Source organism: Zosterops lateralis, assembly GCF_965231275.1.
Source record: "Zosterops lateralis genome assembly, chromosome: 4".
NCBI lineage: Eukaryota > Metazoa > Chordata > Aves > Passeriformes > Zosteropidae > Zosterops > Zosterops lateralis.
This window is the reverse complement of record NC_139765.1, coordinates 29,201,996-29,226,786: the sequence shown is the minus strand read 5'-3', so window position 1 is coordinate 29,226,786 and position 24,791 is coordinate 29,201,996. Positions and strand designations below refer to the sequence as shown.

At 39.1% G+C, this 24,791-nt stretch overlaps 1 protein-coding gene across 1 annotated transcript in view; it reads right to left on the bottom strand.

Annotated features, from left to right (window-relative positions):
- Positions 1-24,791, bottom strand: part of FGD6 (FYVE, RhoGEF and PH domain containing 6) — a 73,277-nt gene that overhangs the window by 42,262 nt on the left and 6,224 nt on the right. The window contains exons 2-3 of the mRNA XM_083860243.1: positions 19,215-21,633; positions 1,675-1,822 (exon numbers count right to left, since the gene is read on the bottom strand). Of these exons, the coding sequence (XP_083716369.1) occupies positions 1,675-1,822; positions 19,215-21,633 (2,567 nt within the window). The remainder of the gene's footprint in view (positions 1-1,674; positions 1,823-19,214; positions 21,634-24,791) is intronic.

Below are 24,791 nucleotides of genomic sequence, written 5' to 3'. Positions count from 1 at the left end.
TGGTTCATAAGCACTAATGCTGCAAGATTTCTCTGAAGATTTAATTCTTCTTGAAACTTACAAATTAGTCTCAAGTGCTGGAAAATAAACCATGGAACAGATAGTACTCATAGGTTGGTTTTAACACAATTGTTGTATTCAAAATAAAGGAATCTAAATTTTTTTTTTTCATTGGAATTTAAATGATACCACACCTAATTACTGAATTAAAATTAATTTCTAAATTAAATAATTTTGTATAGCACCACATATGTGCAAAATACATTATTTATTTTAGATACAGTACAGATAGACATCTGCACACAAATCTGGGATTTTAATTATGAAATTAAACTTATTTCCAAAGAACACTGATATCTATCCAGTGCGGGTCAGTTGCATTAAGGCGAGATTCTAGCACCTACTCTCAAGCCCCTGTGGCTATTTAGAAGGTACAGCTGACACCCTCCCTGCAAGACTGAATTCACAAGTAAGTCAATTATGCAAAGCAAGGTATCTGCCATCACTGCAGATGTGTCAGTTGCAAATGAGATGAAAATTAGTATTTTGAGAACAAGATACTACCGCTAAACAATTACAAAATGAAATATCACAGCCTGTCTTCAACCCCATTTGAAAGACTTTTCACATACCAGCTGTCGCTGAACGGGCCACTTTGCATTTGCTCAGACAAAGATACTCTGGCTCTGAGAGTCTCTAATGGGAGAACCAAAGGGATACAAATAAGGCTCTCCGGCACAACCCTGGAAAGAAGCCCTGTGAGTCCCCTAACAGATATAAAGCATCAAAACAGCCAGATGCTTGTGGTAAGGAAAAATAAAACAAGCCCAGCTGATGACCGATGCAGAGACGCTTCATTCTCCTCTGCAGCTGCTCTGGCTGTGAGGAAGTTGCTTGTTAATTCCCAGCTGCCGGCTGCACGTGCCACAGGCAGCTGAAGGCAGTGACAGCAGATGCCTCCCAGCAAGGGCTCAATTACCCCATAAAACCTGCCTGGGAACCCTCCCAAGGGGGACACTTGCCTGTAAAATTCTGTTTTGAAAGGCTGAGGGCATTTCTAGAGGCATGCAAGGTAAGTTAGCTTCTATACAGGTAAAGTCTTGTTTAGTTTCACAGGAACAAGCTTTCCCCTTGACTCTTTCCCTTTCCCAATTTAGTTCTCTCATTTGGTTTAACAACATTCAGACCCGACATGCCAAGTCTTCTCTTCCAGCACTAAAAAGTTTCATTTGGTTTTTCTGCTTATCTGGTTGGGGCTTTGTTTTTGTTTTGTTTTGGTTATTAATTATTTTTAAAGAAAGGAAGCAGATATAACTACTATCAAAGGAAACAGCTGCTGGGACTGGTGCTGAGGAGAGGCACTGGTCTACAGGCAGCCTGGTTTCAGGGTGTCCAGGATTGACAAATAAGAACATGGGTACCCCCAAAGGAAGGGATGGGACCCTCAAAACTTCATTTCATTCAGAGTAGTTAACACTGTCTTCCTGTTCTTCATTTGAAGAAGAAATAAGATTAAAATAAGGAAAATCACTCCGAGCTGGCACTCACAGAAGGTAACTGAAGGTGAGACCTCAACATGTAGTTTACATTTGAAAATATCCCAACAGGTTACAACTTATGAAATATTGCAAGAGTTAGGAGGAATAGTTTCAGAAGATAAAGATAAAAAGATACCTGTTTATCTTCTTGAGGATCAGTCTCCCCTTTGCTGGAATCAGAATTTGTGTCATCATCTTCATCAGAACTGTTCATGATATCTTCTTCATCTGACTGAAGATCTCCCATTACCAAGTTGGGATGATCATGGTGTTCTTCTAAGGACCTAATATTAAAATATATACATCATACTTCATTTATGTAAAGAGCTTTCTGTTTCACCCCACAATAAATTATCTATTTGGTATCAGAGACCAAACAAAACTGTGAAAACAGTAGTGGGCAGTCTGAAGATTACACCAGCTGGAGGCTTTTCCACAGTGGACTCGTAACTCTGCAATGTTTTATTTATGCTAGTATTGATACAGTGCTCATTGACAGCAAGCAAAAGCCACAGTACCTTTGGAGTATTTATATTATTCATGTCCATCAGAGTTTGCCTAACAACAATGTCTGATAAACCTATTCTCTTATTGTTATGCACATGTATAGAGCAACATTTGTACTGTGTGCCAGGATAAAGAAAGATCATAGCCTATTTTGCTATCCTCTATCTCACAGCAGCAGGTCTTGTTCCAGATACAGTACTCACACTGGAGCTTTCTGTGTGAAATTCTAGGTGCACATATACATATAGGCCTGTTTCTCAATGAATATGCTAAACAACTGCATCAGTGACAGCAATATCACAACCATTCTGTCCAACAATTCTTCTTAAAAGCATGAAAGCAGAATCTTTCGCAATTAAGAACACCCATCCCCCAGAAACAGACACCTTTTGGATAGCTGTCAAAGCTATAAAATATAACCTTGTTCTGCTGCTAAACAATCATTATAGAGGTCTCTTTTTATTAGTGTCAGCTGTATTTGCAGTACAGGAATTGCATGAGACAGGCACACAATCTCCTCCCCCTAACTAGCCTTGACAACTTCAGAAGAGATTTAAGAAATGCAATTCTAGAAGAAAATAAAAAAAGGTGGTAGGGAAAGATAGATAGGAAAACAGACTAGAGAAAAGAGCCTTAAGTATTTGAAAGGTTACATGGAAACACAGCAATTCCTTAGACTCCTACTTTTAATCCTTAAAAATATCTAATAATGTTCAACTACACTAAAGCTATCTAAAAATCACATAATCTGTGTTCAAGGTCTGCAAAAAGATGCTGGAATACCACAGATTTGTTTTGCCATGAGCCAAAACTGATTACCTATCCTGCAAAACAAAAAAGCAAATCCAGGAACCCTTGTCCACAAGCTGCTGCAAGCAGCAGACATCACACTGGGCTGACCAACACCTAATTTTGCAACAACAGCCAGGGCTACACACTTCTCCATATATCTGTCCCTCTGCCTCCCAAGGCAAGGCGTAGTTACAACTGGTTTTTTTCCTTGCTTTGAATCAGAGGAAAGCATGGATAGAGGGTAACTATTCAGACTTGCCACCTCTATCTGTGATAGCTACTAGAAAGAAAACCTGTCACCATGGCTCCCACAGAAGGTGTCTGCCAGCAATCTGAAAAGCAGAAGTATTCCTCAGGGCTTGGGTTATTGGGACTGGCATTGTTAAACAGGATTGTCAGTGACATGGACAGTGGGACTGAGGGCACCCTCAGCAAGAGTGCTCAACAGGTCAAGGAAGGGGATTCTGCTACAGCAAAGTGTTTATTACTCAATGCTCGATACAGAGTTAAAAACAAACAAACCAATACAAAAATGCTGATCACAAATAGAAATATACTTGGAGATAACAATTAGCTGGCCTGTGGACAGACCTTGGCCAGCCATGAAGACACAGAGAAGATTAAAATAACTTGGTTCTATTATGACAACACAGGAAGGACTTGGGAAACTCCCAAGCAGTTACTGTCTCCCAGAACTGAACTGGGGGGGGGTAGGGGAGGGAAGGAAGGCGACTGTACAGTCATCACCGTGTTCAACAAGGTCCTGAGCCAAGACTGCAGCACCCTGGGTGCAGGGAGACACCCCTTTATTTGGGTTTGGAAATTATCAGCTTCATGCAGGAAGACAGCAGCCACCAGAGAGATGACTGCTGATGACAACAGCACATGGTGTATGCCAGGGACTGCTCCCATAGAGTCTCCAGGAGTTTCAGGACATCCAAAAACCAGCTTTTTACTGGAGCTTTCCCTGGAATCATGCTAGCAGGAAATGAAGATTTCTGCAGTTATTCATTAAATTCAGCAATTCAGAAAACTCCTTGTCTAGTTTATGTAAGTCACAGTCAGCTGAGAATATATATTTTAGCAGATGCCATCTCATATTCTTTTATTATGACAAACATCTTTATTACCTCAGTAGCATGACATGAGGTAGATATATGCCCCAGCTTTAGTCAAAACCTGCAACAGAAATTACTGCTGTTCCTTCCTGTACTAAATTACTCAGCTTTACCATCTATATTTGTCACTGAATCTATCTCTGATCAAGGGAATTTTTTCTCCCACTGCAAAATATATTAAGTGCTTTATCTCTGGCCACACTGGAATACACTTTTTAGTCCATTATTCATTAATGTCCATTTTTGTTACTAGACATTTTATTGTCCTTTTTCCTAGCCTTAATATTTATTTTAATTGCTGTTTTAATTTTCTTTAACTGAGATTCCTTCTCATCAAGAAAACATTGTTTTCACACCTGTGACATCACTGTTCTTTTGCCTCAGCATATTCTACTGGATGACCCCTCCCAGACTTTGTTGTCATTTTCTACTTAAGCTTTTCAGGGCAGCTGTGCCAAAACTTAGAAGGTTTAGAAAATCCACCCTTTTGGAAGTCAGAAACAAGAATACTTCCAGGTGAAGCTGTATTTTACTTGCACAAACATAACCCCCTTACCACTAAAGGATGAAGAACTAACTAGCTGGCTTATGTTCTGTGAAGCACTTTCTAAATGTAAGATTAATCAGCTTATCTAACAGAATGTTTCAGTGAAAACAAAACAAAACAAAACAAAAAAAACAAACCACCAACCAAAAAAACCCCAACACTTAAAAATTTTAATAATTAACTTGTGATAATTTAGGATGTGTAATAAGTGTCCACAAATGACAGCCACTCACTGTATAAGTTTGGTTTTTTCCCTATAAATCACAATATTTAAGCTCCTTTTCTGGCCTTTATGGTGCTTATGCACCTACTATTCACGAAAAGGAAGCTATGACAGCTGAGAGAACCATGTATAAAATCCTACATACAGTATGTATCCACCTGTACCCTGTATTTGCTCAGTTCACAGCCCTCTGGTTCTTCCACATGATACACCTTGTTGAGGGTTTTCTAAGTGGTACATAATACTTTGCTTTGCTTTGCTTTTTAAAGAAAAAACACATTGGATGATTAGATGATTAGTGATCAAGAGTCAGCCATTTTCCAGAATCCAACAAGCCATCAGTTCAGGGATAGGATGCAATACTGGAGCCAGGTGTAGATACTTTTCTGGCAGTATCTGCAGTTGTGTCCTCTTCTTCATAGAAAATAGGGACAGACAAAATTACTGTGTTCATTTGCATTTTATCAGTCACTTGCCGAAGAACACACAATTCTGCACACACATTACACCTTAACCTTGCAAGGTAAATGCTACGCCTTTTCTGGTGAAACAGAAAACAGATTTGTATTTACACATTACCCTTTTCTGTACTTTTACCTCTGAAGTCATCCATAACATAAGTGTATGTATGGTTCTCTTAAAATTATCTTTGGAGAAGTGAAATTCCTTGCACTTTAACTGCCTTTGGAAATAGTAGTAGATCTTTAAATAAACAGAGTAGTTTCTAACACATATTAATCCCCCTTTTCCAAAATACCACAAGCATGCAGTAAGGCTTATTTTAAGTGGCTCTTCTGATAGGTATTTTGGGGATACTGTGAACTGTCTCTATCTTGTTCCCTCTTCATCACAATTCTTTGTCCTACCAACAGAAACTTCTGCATTATCAGTCATGTGAAACACCAGCCCTGCCAACTCACTGTGCTGTGCACTGAGTAAGAACATCTTGCCTTATCTCGTGAGCAAGTTACCTAAATATAGATGTGGGACTTTTTTATTTGACACAAAATGAAGGAATCATTAGTTTGCCTTGGAATGAGTGGCTTATGGGATGATATGTTGTGCTGTATTTTCCTATTGCAATAGTAAAATACTAACGAAATAAAACATGCTGGTTCTAGCAAGACACACAGCAAGATTAACTGTCAAAACTTAAAAACTGCCATCAGACTATTACCGCTGGGAATCAGCATAAAAACCACCAATGTCTTCAAGAGATGACGAAGACTAGTTCAGATTAGTTTGTCATATTATAGAAGCTTCAAATACACCTGTGGCTTCACTTTCAGGCACTGTCCACTTGGACCCTGCCTAGGGCACTATATCCTGAAGTCACGATTAACATTTCAGTCTCAGTTTCCAACTCCTGTAGAAGGCAAATAGTATTTTAAGAGATTCTCTGCTATGGAATGCCCCAACATTAAGCATTTTATAGTATATTGGAATGACTTCAAGTGTTAGCATCACCATAACTACTAAAAAGCAAGTTTCCATAGCCCCAAAGTATTTGCTATAATAGATTCATCCATGCTACTGCTTTACACACATTTCCTTGTGATCTTCATTATTTTTAGATCTTTTTCCTATTTTCAGCGAGTAACAAAAATACATAGGAATGCTGAATGAACAGAGCCTTGCACACAACACTCTGCCAAACTCTTCATTTCTCATCCTTTTGTTGTTTTAAAAGGAGTCTCCGGTATACTCTGCCTTATCCTTCTGTCTCTTCCTCCAGTATTTTACTGCATGTTTTTTTTTGTGGGTGTTTATGTTTGTTTATTTTTAAAATAAGCTTTCAACATGCAGGCAAAATTACACAAACTGAAGTTCCTATTCAACTAAAAAAAATACACACCAGAACTTTAGAGAGCAACTAAACATGTCCTATTATAATATTTCATCTCAAATCCTTTTTGTATCATTACAGCATTTCACAATCTTTTCACAGCTGCTTGAACCTCATTTCCCCCCAGAGAGCAAGCGACTATTTTTAGTGCTTATCCATTTTCAGTTTTTAACATCACCATTCCCTGAAATCAATTTTAGTAATTAAGGCATATTCAGCTGCTGGTTTTTTAAGACCTAAAAGCACACTGGCTCTCGGTGAAGGCAGTAGCTGGTAACACTTATTTTTTTCATATCCCCTCATACTCCCAATAGTGTAGGCATACCTCACTGACTGATTCCCTCCATGAACCCTACTTGTACACTTCTGTGAAAATGCAATGGTAAAAGAAACAAAATTTTCTATGGAATCTTTTCTGTTTGCTCCTATCTAAATTCAGAATCTCTTTCGAGAAGGGACTCTAAATATAGAACTCCAGTTAATATCCCAAAATAATTTAGGAAGTAATTCCCTGATTTGGGTGCTCAAACAACAGAAGATGCTCCTGGGAAGTCAAAGCAAATGTGCAATTAATGCTTGGTTAATAACCTTTTGTTTTATTTAGTGAATTTCTTCTGCTTTTATTTAATGCTTCTTTTTAAAGACAGCCCAGTGTCTTTATTATTTAATTACTGCAGGTTTTTGGAAAAAGAACATCCATTCTAGAAAGCAAGCACAGTTGGCTAAGCACTAAGATAATATAGGATGCCAACCAAAATTGTGAGTGAGCTCCTATGGAAGGTTTAAGGAAATACAGAGATTAGTGATCAGCAAGATTAGTAGAGGCATCAATTACTGCACTTTCTGGTTGAGTTACATTTTGCTGCAATACCTTCCCTCCAAACCAGCCTGAAGAAATCAACACCAGCACATTTCTTTTCACAAACCAGTCTAGAAAGCATAAAGATGAATTTCATATCACTCTAGATGCACTGGAGCTTAACTGCAGCTTAATAGTCACCTTTCATTGGAACTTCAGATTCTCTGAACAACAGTGGCTGTTTACCATTATAGTTAAAAATATCCCATTCCCTTGTTGTTGTCTCCATGTTCCCCTGCTTTTCCTTTCTCCTTCAGGCACACTGGACCATGAAGCAGCAAATGAAGATGAAATGCAATGCAGGCCTCTGAATTATTTCTACAGCATCAGTCACCTCTCTGGTTTAATCAGAGACTCACAGATGAAAAAAGCTGAAGCTGAGATCACATCTCTCTTCTCTAGGTGTAGTGGACAGTGTGAGAAAGGCTGGTGATGCTGCTGCGTCTCTTGCAGTGCTGATGTGGCTGCCAACATTGGAGACTGGTTGCCTTATTGCAGCCAAGCTGCTTGGGCTTCAACTTCTCTGCCAAAAATGGTGCCTTTTCACAGCAAGAGAGCAAGATAGCAAGGTGCCTTCTCAAATATGATTTTACACAATAGCACTAACGCCATGCCATTTGTTCTTCTGCAGTTAGAAGTCAATAATATTAATAAATTCTTATTATTATTATGACTAATAACAAGAAAAAAAGCAACTAGACATGAATTTTTATTGGTGTGATCCCAGGGAACATGACAATTGATTTTGATCTTCTTTTTCTTTATATCTTTTAAGACTACCTAAAACAGATCATGCCTGTGAGATTCATTAGTTCCTTTTGCAAGTGATCCTTCCACAGGTGGCATGCCAAGGAATAAAACAGCCCTCTACAACGGTCTTTAAAATCAAACACACCACAAAACAAGGGGCAAACAAACTAAACCAATGAATCCATGACTATTTGCATGGCTTAGAACTGTTGTGCTATATTCTCTCCAGGCTGGTTAGGGAATTTTAAGGACTCAATTACAAATATAAACACTCCTCAAGAATAACAGCTAGAAAACAGAAATGACTAGCATCCATCTGAGCAACAACAATTGAAAATATTTTGTGCGCACCAGGTTCCCTTTTTCAAATTCCAATTTAAAGACTACAAGAATTGAAACAGAATTATTTTAAACAACATCATATGTACTGTATGCACTCATTAGTGTCTACTTTTTTCTACAGAAAGCCAGGATCCTTGATGACAGAAATACACTATCAAAAGAAAAGCTCAATACAATCTATTTGAAATGGATCTTCATTCAGAGCCACGTGCACTTTGGAAGCTGTCAGCTGCCTCCTGGGCTATGGGCTGGCTGCTGAGAGAGGCCATGTGGGAATGCCAGGAGAAACACCAAGAACTACCCTCTTTGCTGCAGTCCTTACCTCTGGCGCTCACCAGGTACACCTGGGACTTCTGGGCAAGGAGCTATCACAAACACTGTGAGAGCTGCCAGCAGCATGATCTAACAGGCTGAATGTGGTGGCAGCTCTCCCAGTGCCAATCTCCTTCTACACCTGGCTGACCATGTTGCAAATTTCTGTACCTGACTTGCTTGAACCAAGTTATCCCAGTGTTTGCAGCCAGCAGCATACAGTTTAGCATTTATCCTCAGGTGAAGACAACACATACGACTTTCCTCAAGGAGATGCAAGAAATATACATCTGACTCACATTCTAAGTAAAAAAAAAAGAAGAAGAAGAAAAAAAAAAAACCCCACAGCCCATTTGTTATATGTGCTTCACATTTAAAAAAAGGTACTAAATTTACTAAGTAATCCATTCTGCCAGTCACCCTACTTCAGGCACTCTATGATCAATACAGTCATGACCATATTTCCATGGCACAATCTTAAAAAGCACAGTTTTAAAAAAAAGTGCAAACAGATCTCAAATGATCTCCTTATTTAGCTGTGATTTGCAAATATGAGCTCCTGAGGCCAGAGGCACCCAAGGATGGCTCACCAGAGGCTCACCGAAATCATCTTCAGTGAGACCATTTGTTGACAATTGCTCAGTCCCTTGGAAAGTTCAACATAAACACACATGCATGTTTCAGATGTTTCTACACTCACCACAGCAAAGCCACGTTAAAAAAAGAAAAGGATAAGAAAGAGAGATGTCTCAGTTTAAAAGTCTGCAAGAAAAGTGGTGCCCACAGCGGGACAGCTCAGCTCCTGAACAGCATGGCACAGCTGACATTGTGACAAGCAGGACAGACATTCAGACTGACAAATAATCATGAATACTAACCAAGATCACAAGTGGTTTCTACGAAATGTGTAAGAAAACATATAATGAGATTAGTGATCAGCAAGATTAGTAAAGGCATCAATTACTGCACTTTTTGGATGAGTTATATTTTGCTGCAATACCTTCCTTTCACAAACAGCCTGAAGAAGTCAACACCAGCACGTCTGTTCACAGACCAGTCTAGAAAGCATAAAGATGAATTCCATATGACTCTAGATGCACCTGGAGCCTAACCCATCATAAATTCAGAGCTGTCACCTGAACTTCAGATTCTCTGAACAACGGTGACTGTCTACCATTAGAGCTAAAAAATCCCCTCCCTCATTGTCGTCCTCATGTCCCCTTGCTTTTCCATTCTCCTTTGGGCATATTGGACCATAAAGCAAAAAATGAGAGTGAAATGCAGCCTAGACCAGGAGTCTTAGTAATCTTACCTATCCCAGTGAATGTGCTGAAAAGAGATGATGCCAATGTAGTAGAATATGATCCAGGAGGATACAGTGGGACACATCTCGAGCACTGCTACTGGAAAGTGAAATACTGTGGCAAAACCTAGGGTTTTAAACTCTTGGCTAGAAGCATGTAAAGGGAAAAGGGTCCCTGCATTGGCGCTTTCTGTCACCACCAAAAGCTGTGAGGAATTATCTGTCTCCCAGGTTAGGTAAAGAGAATTCACAGTCATGAGAATACTTTGCAGCCTGATTTTAGAAAGCATAGTTTAAAAAAGGTGCCAACAGCTCTCAAATTATCTCCTTACAGAGATTTACAGCAGAATTCAGAGCTTTTTGCCTTCCCCTATCATTAATTCTTATTTCATAAGGGAGAGCTGCAGCGCTCATTGGCAAGACCTTTGGAAGAAGCTCCTGGCAAAAACAGTAGAAAAAAGGACCAGAAAAATACGGCACCCATTCACAATCACGACCTCTTATTCTAACTTCTCTCAATTCACAAAACAGACCCTAGTGGGATGAAGTAGATTGAGAAGGAACAGCAGATTCAGAAGAAAAACAACACTTTGTTTTCCAGTCACACAAAAAAAGGAAAAACCACAACAGAACTCTAGCACACACTAAATAGACTTCTGGAAAGTTATAACATAATTGTGACAAAAAAATGTCAAAACAAATGTATCAAATAGGAAAGGGAAAACTCAGACCAAGTGAGAATAAGCTATTAATACACATTTCAAATAAAATTGACCTTACCCTGCCAGAGCTACCATGACATTTCAATGCATAACTTCTGCTCACTATTATCAGAGTTAATGCAAGGCCCTACCCAGTGTCTTCTGTATTGACTCAGCATTAGTTTTATCATTTTTGCATGACTATTCCTGAATCAGGGCTCCAATATCTCTCTTCAAACAGTTGCTCACTCACTTTAAAAATAACGCATATCCTATTGCACTCAGGTTTCTTTACATACCAGATATCGAGGAGATGACAAAAGAAAGCTGAGTAACAGATTACTCAAAAGGTAGTGATCTAGACCTGAAATAAAAATGGAGTGGCTTAGTTCCTAAACACACAACTCTCTTCATGCATGGGTGCTGATGCAGCTTCCTGGACAGTATGTCAGAAAACAGAGGACGAAATAGCTTGGTCAAGAGCAACAGACAAAGAGTAAAGAATAACTGAGCTGCTTGCAAGATAAGACTAGTGCTACATCCTCCTCTAATCTTTTGCATAAATTAGAAGAAGAATGGGATTTAGACACTATAAACTTTTCAGCTCATCTAAAAATCTGTACAGAACAGCCCACCTCCACAAACACCACTGGGAAAACAGCAACACAAAACCCAAGTGAACTCAGAGCAGTCAAAATCACTGAGCCATAAGGCTCAGGTTGTAGCTTTCAAAATGGTAGGTTTGGTAAAAACTACCTTTATTTACCATTTATATGCACCTTAAAGATATCTTTAGTCTTCTGCTTGAATAGAACAGTTTTTTCATAAGCACGAAGATATTTTACAGAAAATTTAAAACTTGTATAAACCTTATGTTTCTAAATGAAACTCACTGGATTTTAGCATCTAAAATAAAAGCAGCATTTCTTTACCTAAATTTTGTCTAGTGGATTGAAACAACATAGTTGCACACTTTTGTAAATCTAGTCATTAAAACATCTTTAACTAGGTCAAATAGAAATGTTGGGTAAATGTGGCATATTCATATCACTGTTGGCATTTAAATTTAAAAAATCATTTATATTTTGATCCCTTTCTTTACACTTTTACTTTGTGCGACCCAAAATCCTCACTGTTCTACACATACTAGCACATTAGAATGCAGTTGGAATATCATTGTGCCACAGAGCTCCACAAGCACATTTCCTGAGCTGATGCTGAAAATAACCCACAGGAAAAAGCTGCTGTTGAGCATATAAATGGGTCTTTCATCAATTCTCATATCACATTTGACTCTCCACTCTGCATCTGATGTATTCTCTAGAGCTCCATTTTGCTAATTTATATCATGTTGGCAAAAGGAGACAGAGCGCACACACGTTGGAGGCGGGGGAGAAAGGCCAACATCAGTGACAAATATGCAGTGTTAACTTGGCTTCCTCCGCCTTTAAGAAAAGGAAATACATATGAAGAACGCCAAAACTAGGAAAAACACAAACATGGAATAAAAGAGGAAAGAAAAAGATAAAGCATTGCAGATTAGTTTACGAAAGTGCGTGACACTCGAGTTCCTGTCACCCATGACCGGGGGTTCGGAAGGAGCCTGAGGAACACGGCGGCTCCATGTGCAGCTTTGCTTCCTTCGGGCTCCCCCACGGCACACTGAGCCACCCTCCAGCTGAACCAAGAGCCAGCGCCCTGAGCCGAGGGCAGCGGCACCGGAAGGACAAGGACATCCTTGTATTGTACAGGGGGAGCAACGGCAACAGAAGTCTGGACATTTTTGCTATCTGTGGTGAGCATTTCTTCAGTGGGAAACAAAGGATAGCACAGTTTACCCTCAAAATGGCTCTTTTAATGCATATGGATTGCATGTGCATCAAGGTTAATATGATGTAATTTTCTAGACTGCACAAGACTGTGACCAAAGTAGCCACCAAATCTTTTGGAGGGCAGGTGAGGATTCACCCAGCAGCTGGGCAGTGCTCACAGCAGTGCCTGCCTCATCACCACTGCCACCATCTTACTGCCTCTTGTACTCATAAGCACACCCAGCCCTAACTATATAAAATAAAAAGATAACATCAAGAATTGAAGACACATCTGTTTTTATGTAGCACTTGTAAAACCACCTGATAACTTTCACGATTTTCATTATCGCACCTCCAGCTCTGCCAGAAGTTTCCCTGGCCATGCCAGCCTTCTTCACCCACCTCTTTCTCTTTCCAAAATCATGAGGGAGCCCTTGAAAAGAGGGATTAAAAAAATATCAAAGACAAATTCTTTTTCATTACCATCTTGGGGATTGTCACAATTATTTGCATGTCATAAGGCATTTTAAATCTTTTCATGACTGGATTGTACACCAGAATAACACTACATGTAAAAATGTAGTTCTCCAACTTCTTTCTCTCCCTCATTGAAGATGAAGACAATTGGACCTCAGAATTTCTCCCACTGTCAAAACAGATAAATCAGCACGTCTCAAAAACAGTTGCATGAGAATGCGACAAGATTCTAAAAAAGTTCCTATTAATTCTGATTTTAAAAAGATCTTAAAAAGAGGGAGAGGCATCGGGGAAAATATCAGCATAGTTCCACCAGTTTGCTTGAGAAAATTTGAGTATTTCTCCAGAGTATTTTCTTCTTACAGTATATGTATTTTATTTCAGGTTGTACAGCAGACTAAACTATAAAGCTGTATAACTGAAAGACACTCCAATGCTAAGGAAAAGTTCTCTTATTGGAAAAGCAGACCATGGAGACATTGACTCACATAAAGTTTCTCAGAAAGAAAGAAAAGAAACCTCAAAACAGTCCATATACTCTCCTGAGTAAAAAAAATTAACTGCAAGTCTTCCATGTAGTTTCCCATGCTACTCTAGTGGTACAAAATAATTAACTAGACACTACAAAATAGAAGAATTCCAGATCCAAGGTTCCCAGTACCTGCATCCTCCCCAAAGTCCTTATGTCCTTATATCAATATTTCCAAGCAGCTGTACTACTACCACTTCTCACCAACATTTCCATGCCTCCCTGATTTGACTCTGATTAGACATGCCTAACAATCACAAAATCTGTTTCTTCATAATCTGTAAGAGCCAAAAGGGACAAGTCAGCAAAATAGTTCATTCCTTAGATCTGATAGGGAAGAATTGCTTTGTCCACTCCTGTCCATTGCCAGCTCTGGGGCGGGACTGCCAGAGAGGCTCTGCAGTCAGCCTTGTGGGGACTGGGAGCAGACCTGAGCCCTCTGACTCACTCCCTACCGACAGCCCTCAGAGCTGGCAGAGGCTCCCTGCTGCTCCAGGACTGAGGAAAGGACGGAGGGGAAAAGAAAGGCAGGCTCGAGGAAGCACAACACAAAAAGAAAGCCAGTGATAACACATGACCAAGGATAATGAAGCCTGATAGGAAACCTAAACAGCCCGTTATCAAAGCTATTTCATTAAAACCTGATGGACAATTGCAGAGAAAGAATTTTCTGTACAACAAAAGGTGGCAGAAGCCAGCTAGACACAGAGGAGAGACAAGGCAAAACTGCAGAGCTGATGCAGAAGGAAGAACTGACCTTCAGATCAGAAAATAATCTTTGAGAAACAGATGAAATAATAAAGAAAAAAATCTACATACTTGGCCTCTCCTTGTCAGGAAGTTATATCCTTTCAAAACAAAATTCAATAAAAAGAAGACATGGGTATAATATGTCCAATACCTGAAATGTATTTTGTGCATCCAAATCTCAGCATAAGGGTTTGAACTTGCAGTATTTAAAAGGCTATTTAGATCTTGCAGGCTTTTATTAATTTAGTGTTTCTGAATGGGAATTTTGCAATTGCAAAAAAAACCCCAAAAAACCCGCCACCACCACAAAACACACAAAACCCCCCACCACAACATCAAAGAGGAATATGTATCAAAGTGAAGTGCTTAACCACACAGATTTCAATACGAAATTCAATATTCCATGAAGATTTTCATGGACACTTAATTGACCTCTGGGGACTCAGTCCCCAGAGCAGAATTCAATACAGAAAACTAAACTTATATGTTGCATTGACATGCTAATTTTTGGTAAACCAACAGATTATTCTAAATCAGCAGGTGTGGGTAAAATACAAAGTAATATTTGATTAAACCAACATTGAAATCATAAAGGATTGTTGTTGCATGGTATTCCCCCCTCCCCAGGCCTTTCCAAAGAAAAATCCTAGCTGGAAACACAATGACAAAGCCATAAATAAATTAGCAGTCATGAACATTTGCAACATCTTCAAGGAACCCTGTCAAAAGTAGCCAGTAAATACAGTATGCTATTCCCAGAAGGCTAAAGGAGTAGACTCACTCAACCTAAAACACAACTGTCTTGCCTAGAAAAATGTAATACTAAAAGGAAGGCCAAAACATCCAAAACCATTTAAGTTTCTATTTTCTGCAGCATGACAGATGTTCCAATTCTTTGTTCATTTCCATCTTCAGTTCACTGCACAAACGTACAGTCAATGTTACTTTTAGATCTAAGGAAGATTTTGCTGTCCTCCTCAGAATAAAGGTTTGATACTAAAAATAATAACTAGTACATAAATATTTCTCTTTCATTTGGAATTTTCAAAAGAATGGTGTTACTTTGAAACAATCATTACAACTACTGGTTTCTGACAACACTAAATGAATTGTGGTACCAGCATGGATGACTTTTCATTTCCCTTTTCAGGCCTGAACCGTCATTTTCTCAAGAAAAACCCCAAACCACAAAAGAAACAACAAACAAAACCCCAAACAAACAAACCAAAACCCCAAACATTAAAAAACCCCACAAAAACCAGCAAACCCAGAAAGCTGCATTTCCTGTTGTTGTCTCACCGAATAGTGATATTTTAAATTTCTTTTACACTTAACACCATATTTTCTATCTCACAGCACCCAGTCTTCACTCACTTTGTTTATAGAGTCCTCATAAACACATTCATCTAAATTAGCCATTTTTTATTGGCAGTCAAACAAGTAGGCTAGACCAAAATAAACAATCCTTAAACATCATTTCAAAAGACTTCTTTTTTGTATAGTGAAAACAAAACATAGGCTATTCTATCTGCTCCCAAGCTACTGATATTACTGACTGTATTGAGAATATTCCCCTGAACTACTTAATAAAAACCTTTCTGACTCCCATCAGCAGCACCTGTTCCACCTCAGTGGTTCATACACTGGATCAGGACTCCGACTCTCTTCCTTTCAAAGCCGAGCCTTCTATTTCCCGTAGAAAGGAGGCTGACATCAAATATCTCAGAAATTAAGTCCTGACAACTGATACCTACTACTAGTTACCCAGGCCTGCCATTCACATTTAATTCCCTGTGGGAAGGCTCAAGTAAACAAAACACAGCTGAACTAAATGCAACATATGAAGTTCAGATAAAAGTGTCAAAAGCCGTTACCATTAAAGCATGCTGGTTTCACCAGATGGGACTGTGAGGAAATTCCTCTGTAGCCACCAAAGCATTGAGCAAAACATCAAAATTTTATTTCTTCCTCCAGAAAAAAATGGAGCATGAGCTAAAGACACCATTGAACTCTTCTGGTAATGGCAAGACTGGCATACAGACTTAATATATTGAATGTGCTATTATGACTAGAAGTGTTGGCAATTGGTCTGAATTTCTCAGAAGAACAATCTCATTTGTACATTGGTTTTAACCATAGCATAATTTACCTTGAGATCCCCATTAGCAGTGCATTACAGGAATTTGTGTGCCACAATCTATGAAAAAGAGCTGAGTGCATGTTCTGACGGGCTGGGGAAAACGCAAGAGGCAATTATTTCAATAACAACAGCAGCACTGTTTCTCTAACTGGTTTCATAATGCAGCCTGGCCCAGGAAATGATAAAAAGCTCTTACAGAACTATGCAGAAAGGGTAAGACAACATTGATAAGGAAGCTTCAAAGGATTTGAGATAATAGTGGATGGGAAAACCGGAGAAGCTGCCTGCCTGGACCGTCTGGGCAAGGACCCTCACACCTACTAAGGCAGAGCCAAAACAAATATTCATCCCTGCTCTCCCAGTAGCACTGATCCTGGTCAAGAGACTACTGTACTGTTGTGTCCCCATTTTTTTTTTTCCTAGGGATTTCTTTATTCTCTGAAATCTATTGAAGTACATGCATTACTTGTTTCATAAGATAGCTTCCAACTATTTAATTCAATTAAAAAAAAAAACCCATAAGTGGCTCTAGTTCTGGTTTTCTGTGTGTGCTTTTTGAAGAAAAATAACACAACTCCAGCTGTGCCAAGGACATCCAACTTAGGGAGCAGCTTGAAGTGTAGATGTGCAAGAAAGACCACTTAAACCCTTATATCACCATTGGTACTGAGGAAGATTTGTGTGGAGAGGGAATCTCACACATTTGGCCAGATAATAAAACTAGAGCATTTCACTTCAGGAGCAACTGCAATCTCATCTACCATGCTTCATACAGCAAAACTATCCTCTTCCTAAAGCAGACAGATATTCACCTGTACTTGAAGAAAACAACACAAACCAAAATGAGTCAGATAAACACATGAAATGCATCCTTATTCAAGTTTGGTCTCACCCTTCTTAGTACACCAAATTGAGGGAATATCAAGAGAGCGTGGTCAAAATCCCTGAAAGATGCTCAAAGATTAGACTTAAGCAAAAAGCATACACTCTGTCAGGAACTTAAAGTATACTAAGGACAAAACTAAGAAACATTCTGCTGTAAACCATAAATATACTCAACAACCACTTGAATAAATGTACCAGTACCTAGCCCACAACTAGAAATCCTACTTTCCATGGTAAATAGGAAAGTGTCAAAGGTAAGTTTCATGCTTTCCAACAAACAGGCCCATGTTGATAATATTAGCTATAAAACAATTAATGTAGGATGCCCCTTAAAATATTTGTCTCTTCCTATGTAAGAGAACACAGATTCTTTGGAGCATGTGTTTGCTATACACACATCCAAAATGAAACAAAGCTTAGTAACTCTCAGTGAAAAATGAGGTTATATGTGACTATCTAGAAGCTAGTTCATTTATTCTTGTTGTTATGCATATGTTCTCAATAGTGTAAAGAATTTTGCTGGGGACTTTGAAATATATAGGCTGCATATTTCATTCAAATCCTTATTCCTGGTTTGAGATAAATCTTTAGGATCTATCTATAAGACAAACTAATCAGCTAAAGTAAAGAAATTGCATGATCCCATACTGGGACAAAGCAATGCTTTCCCTGTTACCACACTGGCAGGCACACTGTGGTGCTGTTTATGGAGAGCACATGAGTCTGGCCACCCTCTGTGGCCCATTTCTCTTCTCAACATCCATCACAGCAATATGAATATTAAAAGATCTATTCCTGCTTATTCCATTCAGCAACCATTTTGGACATAGAATCACAGAATCATTAAGTTTGGAAAATACCTCAAAGATCATTCAGTCCAACTGTTAAATCAGCACTGCCATGTTCATCACTAAACCATTTCCCTAAGTGCCACAGGCAGGCATTTCTTGAACACTTCCAGGAACAGTGATTTCACCACTTCCCTCGGTAGCCTATTCCAATGCCTAACTGCCCATCCTTTCAGTGAATAAATTTTTCCTAGTATCAAATCTAAACCTCCCTGGGGCAAATGGAGGCTGTTTCCACACATCTACGAACCTGTCCATCCCTTCTTGAATCTGCTGATATTATCTATCTCCACCATCTCCTGAGCTAAAGAAGCACAGCAGCAACCTGCAGAGTTACCAAACTCCATCACACTAATATTCTATGAGTCACACAAAAATTGTGCACCACTACCACCTTTGCTGGGAGCACAGGCAGATACAGAAGACTCACTGTATTTAGAGAAAGGCAGTAGCTTGTTATACCCGAAAAAGCTTTCCAGACCTGATGAAGAATTTGCATAACCAAAAGCTTGTCTGCTTTTCCCAGCTCTATCAACTGATCTAAAAATATATTCATTTCCCCTACAAACCTAGCAGCTATGCACTCTTTGGATAGTTATTCCAGTTCATCGTGAGACTGCTAAGGTTCATTCCTCCCCATGAAGTATTCTTGGATACAAATACATGACTGTATCTGATTTGCTTTAATTAAACCTGGAAAAATTTCCCAAATTTTGAGGAATATATGAGAAATAACGAGCTTACTTTTCCTCTTGACTCACTGCCAAGTGCAAGCAGCTTTCAAAACAACAAAAGCCTACAGAATGGTATACAGGAACAACAGTCCTGCTGACATTTAATGAAAGAGGTACAGCCTCTCAAGCTATCATTTAAACATATCTACAACCAACAGAGTTACAAATGCAGCTTTTTAACTTCCCTTTCTCTTTATTTTACCTGTCAAGTCTCCAATGCCTACTTGTAGCTTCACAAGGCTCCTCAACTTCATAGAAGTCAGCGCTCTGGTCTTCCATGCTGCTGGAGTTCTGCCATTCAGAGCAGAGATTTCTCCTAGCACTCATAGCAAAAGGCAAGTTCTCATACTCGGGTATTTCCTCATAGTGACGCACATTCTCGTACTCTGGATCACAAATGCTGGTTACAGAATTCAAAGACATTTGGGACAAATTCTCTCCCAAAAGCCCATGTCTTTCTAAAGACTCCAGCCTTTGGTTATTTCGCATCTCAGGCTGACTTCTGTTTCTCTGCCTCTTCTTCTGTAATGTCAGACTATTTATTTCTACGGAATGCACCATTGCAGATTTAGCTTTCCTTTCACTTCCTACAGACCCTATATTCCTGTTGTTATTTCCATACCCATCCCCATTGGAAAGGTTGGCAATAGCACTCTCCACTGACTGGCTGCCTTTAGACAGAAATTTTTGGAAGTCACTTTTCTTTAAGCAAACCGACAGTTTCATGTTCAGAAGCTTTTTCAAGCTATTTTTCTTGGGATGGTCTTTGCAGGGCTTGTCTGTCCTGTCCATGTCCACAGCAGACAGAGACTTGGCCCTAGGCTTCGTCACAACAGTCAAGTGGCTGAAGCTGGTAGCAGTTTTTAATGATTCAGAATTTCCTGAAAACGGAAGAATAGGATGAGGTAACTTCCAGACAGGTTTTTCAGAAGAACGTTTGGGTATCTCACAGGATGAAAGTGCATCCTGCTCCTTGGCTCGTGCATGTGTGAAGTGAGATCCTTCTAGAAGGTTGTTTGATTTGTCCTCACTGGAGGTGTAAGAACTTTTGTCCACAAGCTCTGCTGATGCAGCTTTTTTCAGCAGGCCAGCAGCTGGAAGGCCATGCCTCTGTGGTTTCTTAGGAATAACTTTTGGGGAACTCTCAGCCTTTGTTTTAACTTCTTTATTTTCCAAGTTTTGTGGGGAAATATGGAGGCTGTTGGAAGTAGATGAGTGCTGACTGCTTGCCAATTTGAGCTGCTTTGGCAAACTCATAGACAGGGTATCACACCTGACAAAGTTAGTCCTTTTGTCCACAGCATCTGGCATACTGGTGTCATCTGTTATCTCATCCACAGAGTTATGGCCTGCATTTAAAGAAGATTCAACATGTCTCACCAAATCAGGACTTCCATGTGAAAACTGAGGCAAAAGGTTTTGTGAAGCTGACTCTTTCACAGCAGGCTCCTTTTCCTGAGGTATTGTTTCTGCATTGCTTTGAGTTACCTCACATTTTTCAGGATGAAACACTTCTGCATTATTGTCATAACAAACACTTTGACCAAGGACATGAATTCTTGCTGGCTTTTTTAAGCTTTGGTCCACAACACCATAAGAGTCTTTCTCTGAAATAGATGGTTCCCTTGTTCCTTCTCCTGTGCTGTCTATGCCATCCTGACGGACTAGACATGCAGCACGTGGCTTTCTGGGCTTAGGGATAGGAAGCACTTTGGAGCTCAGGACTGAAGATGTTTCAGGGGAGATTTTATTGACATCTGCTTTCATCCCTACTTCACCTGACACCATCCTATTGCTACTTAAATTTTCATTCTCTAGAGTTTCCTTGTCCAATGAGGAAGAACAATTGTGATTATTTTCAGTCAAACTAGGACAAATTTCAGACATCTGAAACTCATCAGCAATAATCTTACCATCAGCATTTTGTTGCTTTCTTTTAGCTACCTCAGAAGATAACAAAGATTGTTCAAGTTCCATAAACTCTATTTTAACGTCATTCTTGGAACTGCTGCCATCTCCTTTGTCAAATTTGTCTGCATACTTGTGCCTCACAGGACTGCTGTTAGGAAATACACCATGCGTTAGGGCATCCTTAAGTTTCTCTTCCAAAATGCTGGCTTTCAAAACCACCTGACTTCTACTTGCCAATTTTTCATTGTGACTATCCCCCAGAGATAGTGCATTTTTTTCACCAAGCTTGATGTTCTCCAAAGTGTCAAAGTGCTCAAGAATGATCTGAGTTTTACAGGTGTTCTCTCCATTTCCAAGTTTATGAAGGCATTCAAATTTGCAAGGTGACACAGGTAAAATATATGCTGTGTTTCCAGCACTCCCTTCTGACGTTTCATTTTTATAGTTCAAATGGTCTAGAGTTTGAGAAGAATCTTCCCTGTGCTCCTCAAAGCTTTTTGTGCTTTTTCGTGTAGACGATGGAGGTTTAACTTCCGGGATGGAGGAGCTCTTGAGAACCTTTGGTTTTGGTGCAATTGCTGGCTTGGGTTTCCTCGCTGCTTGTATCCCACCACAAAGTACAATATCAGGCTTTGGTGCAACAGGTGGAGGTGCTGCCTTGTGTGCCAGGACAAATTTTGGTTTGGGGGCCACTGGTGGCTTCTTAATTTCTAGGAAGGATGGAAAACAAAAACATTAATAACCGTTGTCCACAGAACAACTTCACTTGCAATGCAGTAGTATTAAAAGTTTTGTAACATTTAACTTATGATCTACATGATGTCAATCTGTGTATGGATACATTTTTCTCTTAAAGGCATGCCTTCCTTCCCTAACACCACTTCTTTACTAGTTGCCTTTTTTTTGTTTTAATAAGCACATCAAGGAGTGGCAGGGAAGTTATCAAAGTCTTTTCATAAACAAACAGTTTAACATAATATTAGTACATGTATTCACGCAGATGCTAAAGTCTAATGCCACGAAAAGCAGAGCAGATTGGCCTGGTTTTGCAGTTTTAACTGTAATATCATTTTAAAATGTTACAAGTATGTTAAGTGCCACACATATAATAAGCCACTAAGACAATGGGACAGCCAGAATAGTGACCAGGGTAGTTCAACCCCTTCCTCCACCACCTTGAGAAATGTGTAACCTAAAATTCCTCATTCTCTTCCTCTTCTCCTCAAACAATACTGAGATAAATTACTGTACCAGTTGCAAAACTGGCACGTCACTACCAACAGTTCAGTTAGTCTGTGGTATGAAGTAAATGCAGTAATTTGTGGCAAGTACCTTTCTATTGTAAAACACTGTTTCTGTGCCTCATACAGAATTACACTTCCCAACATGTCTCACCTAGTAACAGTCACCACTATTATGAATTATGACCCACTTGGCACAACAAGATGACAAACCCTGGGGAGAGTGTACAGCACGCAGGAAAAGGAGCTCATGAGGAACTCTGAGATTGTGGAGTTTTGATCCTATTGTTTGAGTGGTTTGGGGGTTTTCTGTTTGCTTGGTTTGTGTTTTGTGGTTTTTTTTTCTTTTTAACTATGTCTGAAACATTTGAATATTTCAGGAGATTATTTATGACCAGTTCATTTCCATATGCTGGAATGTTTTCAGATTTCTGAGTGCTTTGAGTGTTTTTTGATATGTGCAAATTTATAAAGTAAAGAACTTCCTTGCTGTTTATGTATTACCTCTGTATTTACCTCCTTTATTTTGATCAATATTTTGGTAAACTTTCAGTAAATCATATACGTGTTAAATAACACCCTCAAGAAAACACATTAGTTAATGTTTCACATGCAAATAGATAGGGTAGGCCATTGATTTAGTACTCCCTTTGAAATCTGGGTTTGGTGTTTGGTTGTGTTTTACCACCATTATTACTATAGATATGCACTATATCTAAATCTCTAGCCTAGAAATGCAAGAATGAAGTTTCAAAGTTTAGGTTTGTTTTGTTTGAAGGAAATCTAGATGGGTTAAAAAAAAAAAAAAAAAAAAAAAAAAAAAGACACGCCAGATGGCCTCAGTTGCAACCATTTCCTAAACAGCAAGCCACTGCTCTAAACAGAGAGCCAGAAAGATTAAAACCATGTTTTTCTATGACATGAATCACTAAATGGTACCCAGATCATCTCTACCTACACTCAGAATGGCTCCCTTTGCTGCCATTATATTAGTGAAAAGATAAACCTCTGATGTCTCTGATGGCAAAGACCATTTCCAGCAAATTTCACAAGAGGGAATCCAGAATATCTTTCCAAAGGTACAGCTCCCTATAGCCACTGACAACAGTGACCCGACTTACTGCCAAGGCTATCCCACCTTCTGCACCCATCTAAAGGCAGGTTTCCCACACAGAGATGAAAAACAATTTGCTAGGGAAAAAATAAAATTAACTCTTTAGGTGGGTAACTACTGATCCGGAGCAGCACTCACTTTCAGACAAATCAACTGCTTATTCAATTGGAATATGAAGCAATGGCAATAAAGAAGCCTGTGTTCCAAAGTAAAAAAAAAACAAAGAAGGGATGCCCAGTTTGTCACAGAACACAACACAGTAGCAGACCTGTGCCATGTTCAGTAATATTTACTAGAGTTACTAAAGTTCCTTGGAAACAGGAGAGAGAGACAGGCTGCTTTGGAACCCTTCCTGATGCCCAAGTGAGAGAAACAGATTGAAAAAGACACGGGAGATTAAACACTGGCTAGGTAAGCAATATCCTGTGGGTTATTTTTCCCACGCACAAACTGAAGTCCATAAACCTTGGAAATCTCTCTCACTATAGTGGGAGCACCTAATTTTTTGGATACCACCAAACTAGATTACTCTGCAAGTCTTTTAACTAGTATTTATTAGAGAGCACACTCAGAAGTTATGATGTGACACCATTATCTGAATATCAAAAACTTGCATGGTTTTATTAAAACTAAACCATAAGAATGTAAAGAAAAGAAAAGCAAACAGATCAGTGTTTTGTAAGTCAGTGGCAGAAACCTGGATAATGAACAGAGCCAAAAATTCACTTCTGATAGTAAGTGCAATTCAATGTGATTTCTGAAGCCTACTAGAATTTTTCAAATTACTCCAATGTTAAAAAGCATTGAGACAGACAGAAGAGACCAGCAAATTGTGTGGGATAATAAAGACACCACTGTCTGCTTTAAACTGATTGCACATTACATCTAGAGTAGATATGGGTCAATGTATTAACAGGCACATTATAGTCTCGGTATCAATACAGATCTGCAGTCAACCGCGCCGTCAGAAAGGAATGTGATGAAGAGCCCTTTCAAACATGAATGTGACGTGAGAGGAAAGACTCCAAGGAGGGAATGCATACCAGTAGTTTTCCTCAACAAAATATCTTTAAGTTTCTGAAGAATACAAGCAATTAACTACTTTGAAAATAATTACAGCAGCTGATAAGTATGGTAGATTTACATCAGAAATCAAGAATAAAAGTTCAGTTGCTTATAAACTAATTCTGTTGGATGAAAAACACAGTTCTACTTAACAGTGCTCTAAAAGGGACAATTTCCCAAAATAGAAAGAAAACTAAGTAGGAGGCAACTGTTACATATACAGGTGTAAGGAATGACTGGAAATCATATGAGAATGACTTTTTGTTATTTGGCAAGCATAAGCAAGGTGAAAAACAATAAATATAATCAAGGAAATGTTACAGAGCAAATGCATGGGTAGTTGTTTGGACAGTGGGCTTTTTCCTGGTGCCATATGGAACTAACTGTTCACCTAAGGACAGAGATGGTTGGTTATGCTTAGGAGCTTAAAAACTGAAGAGAATCTGGA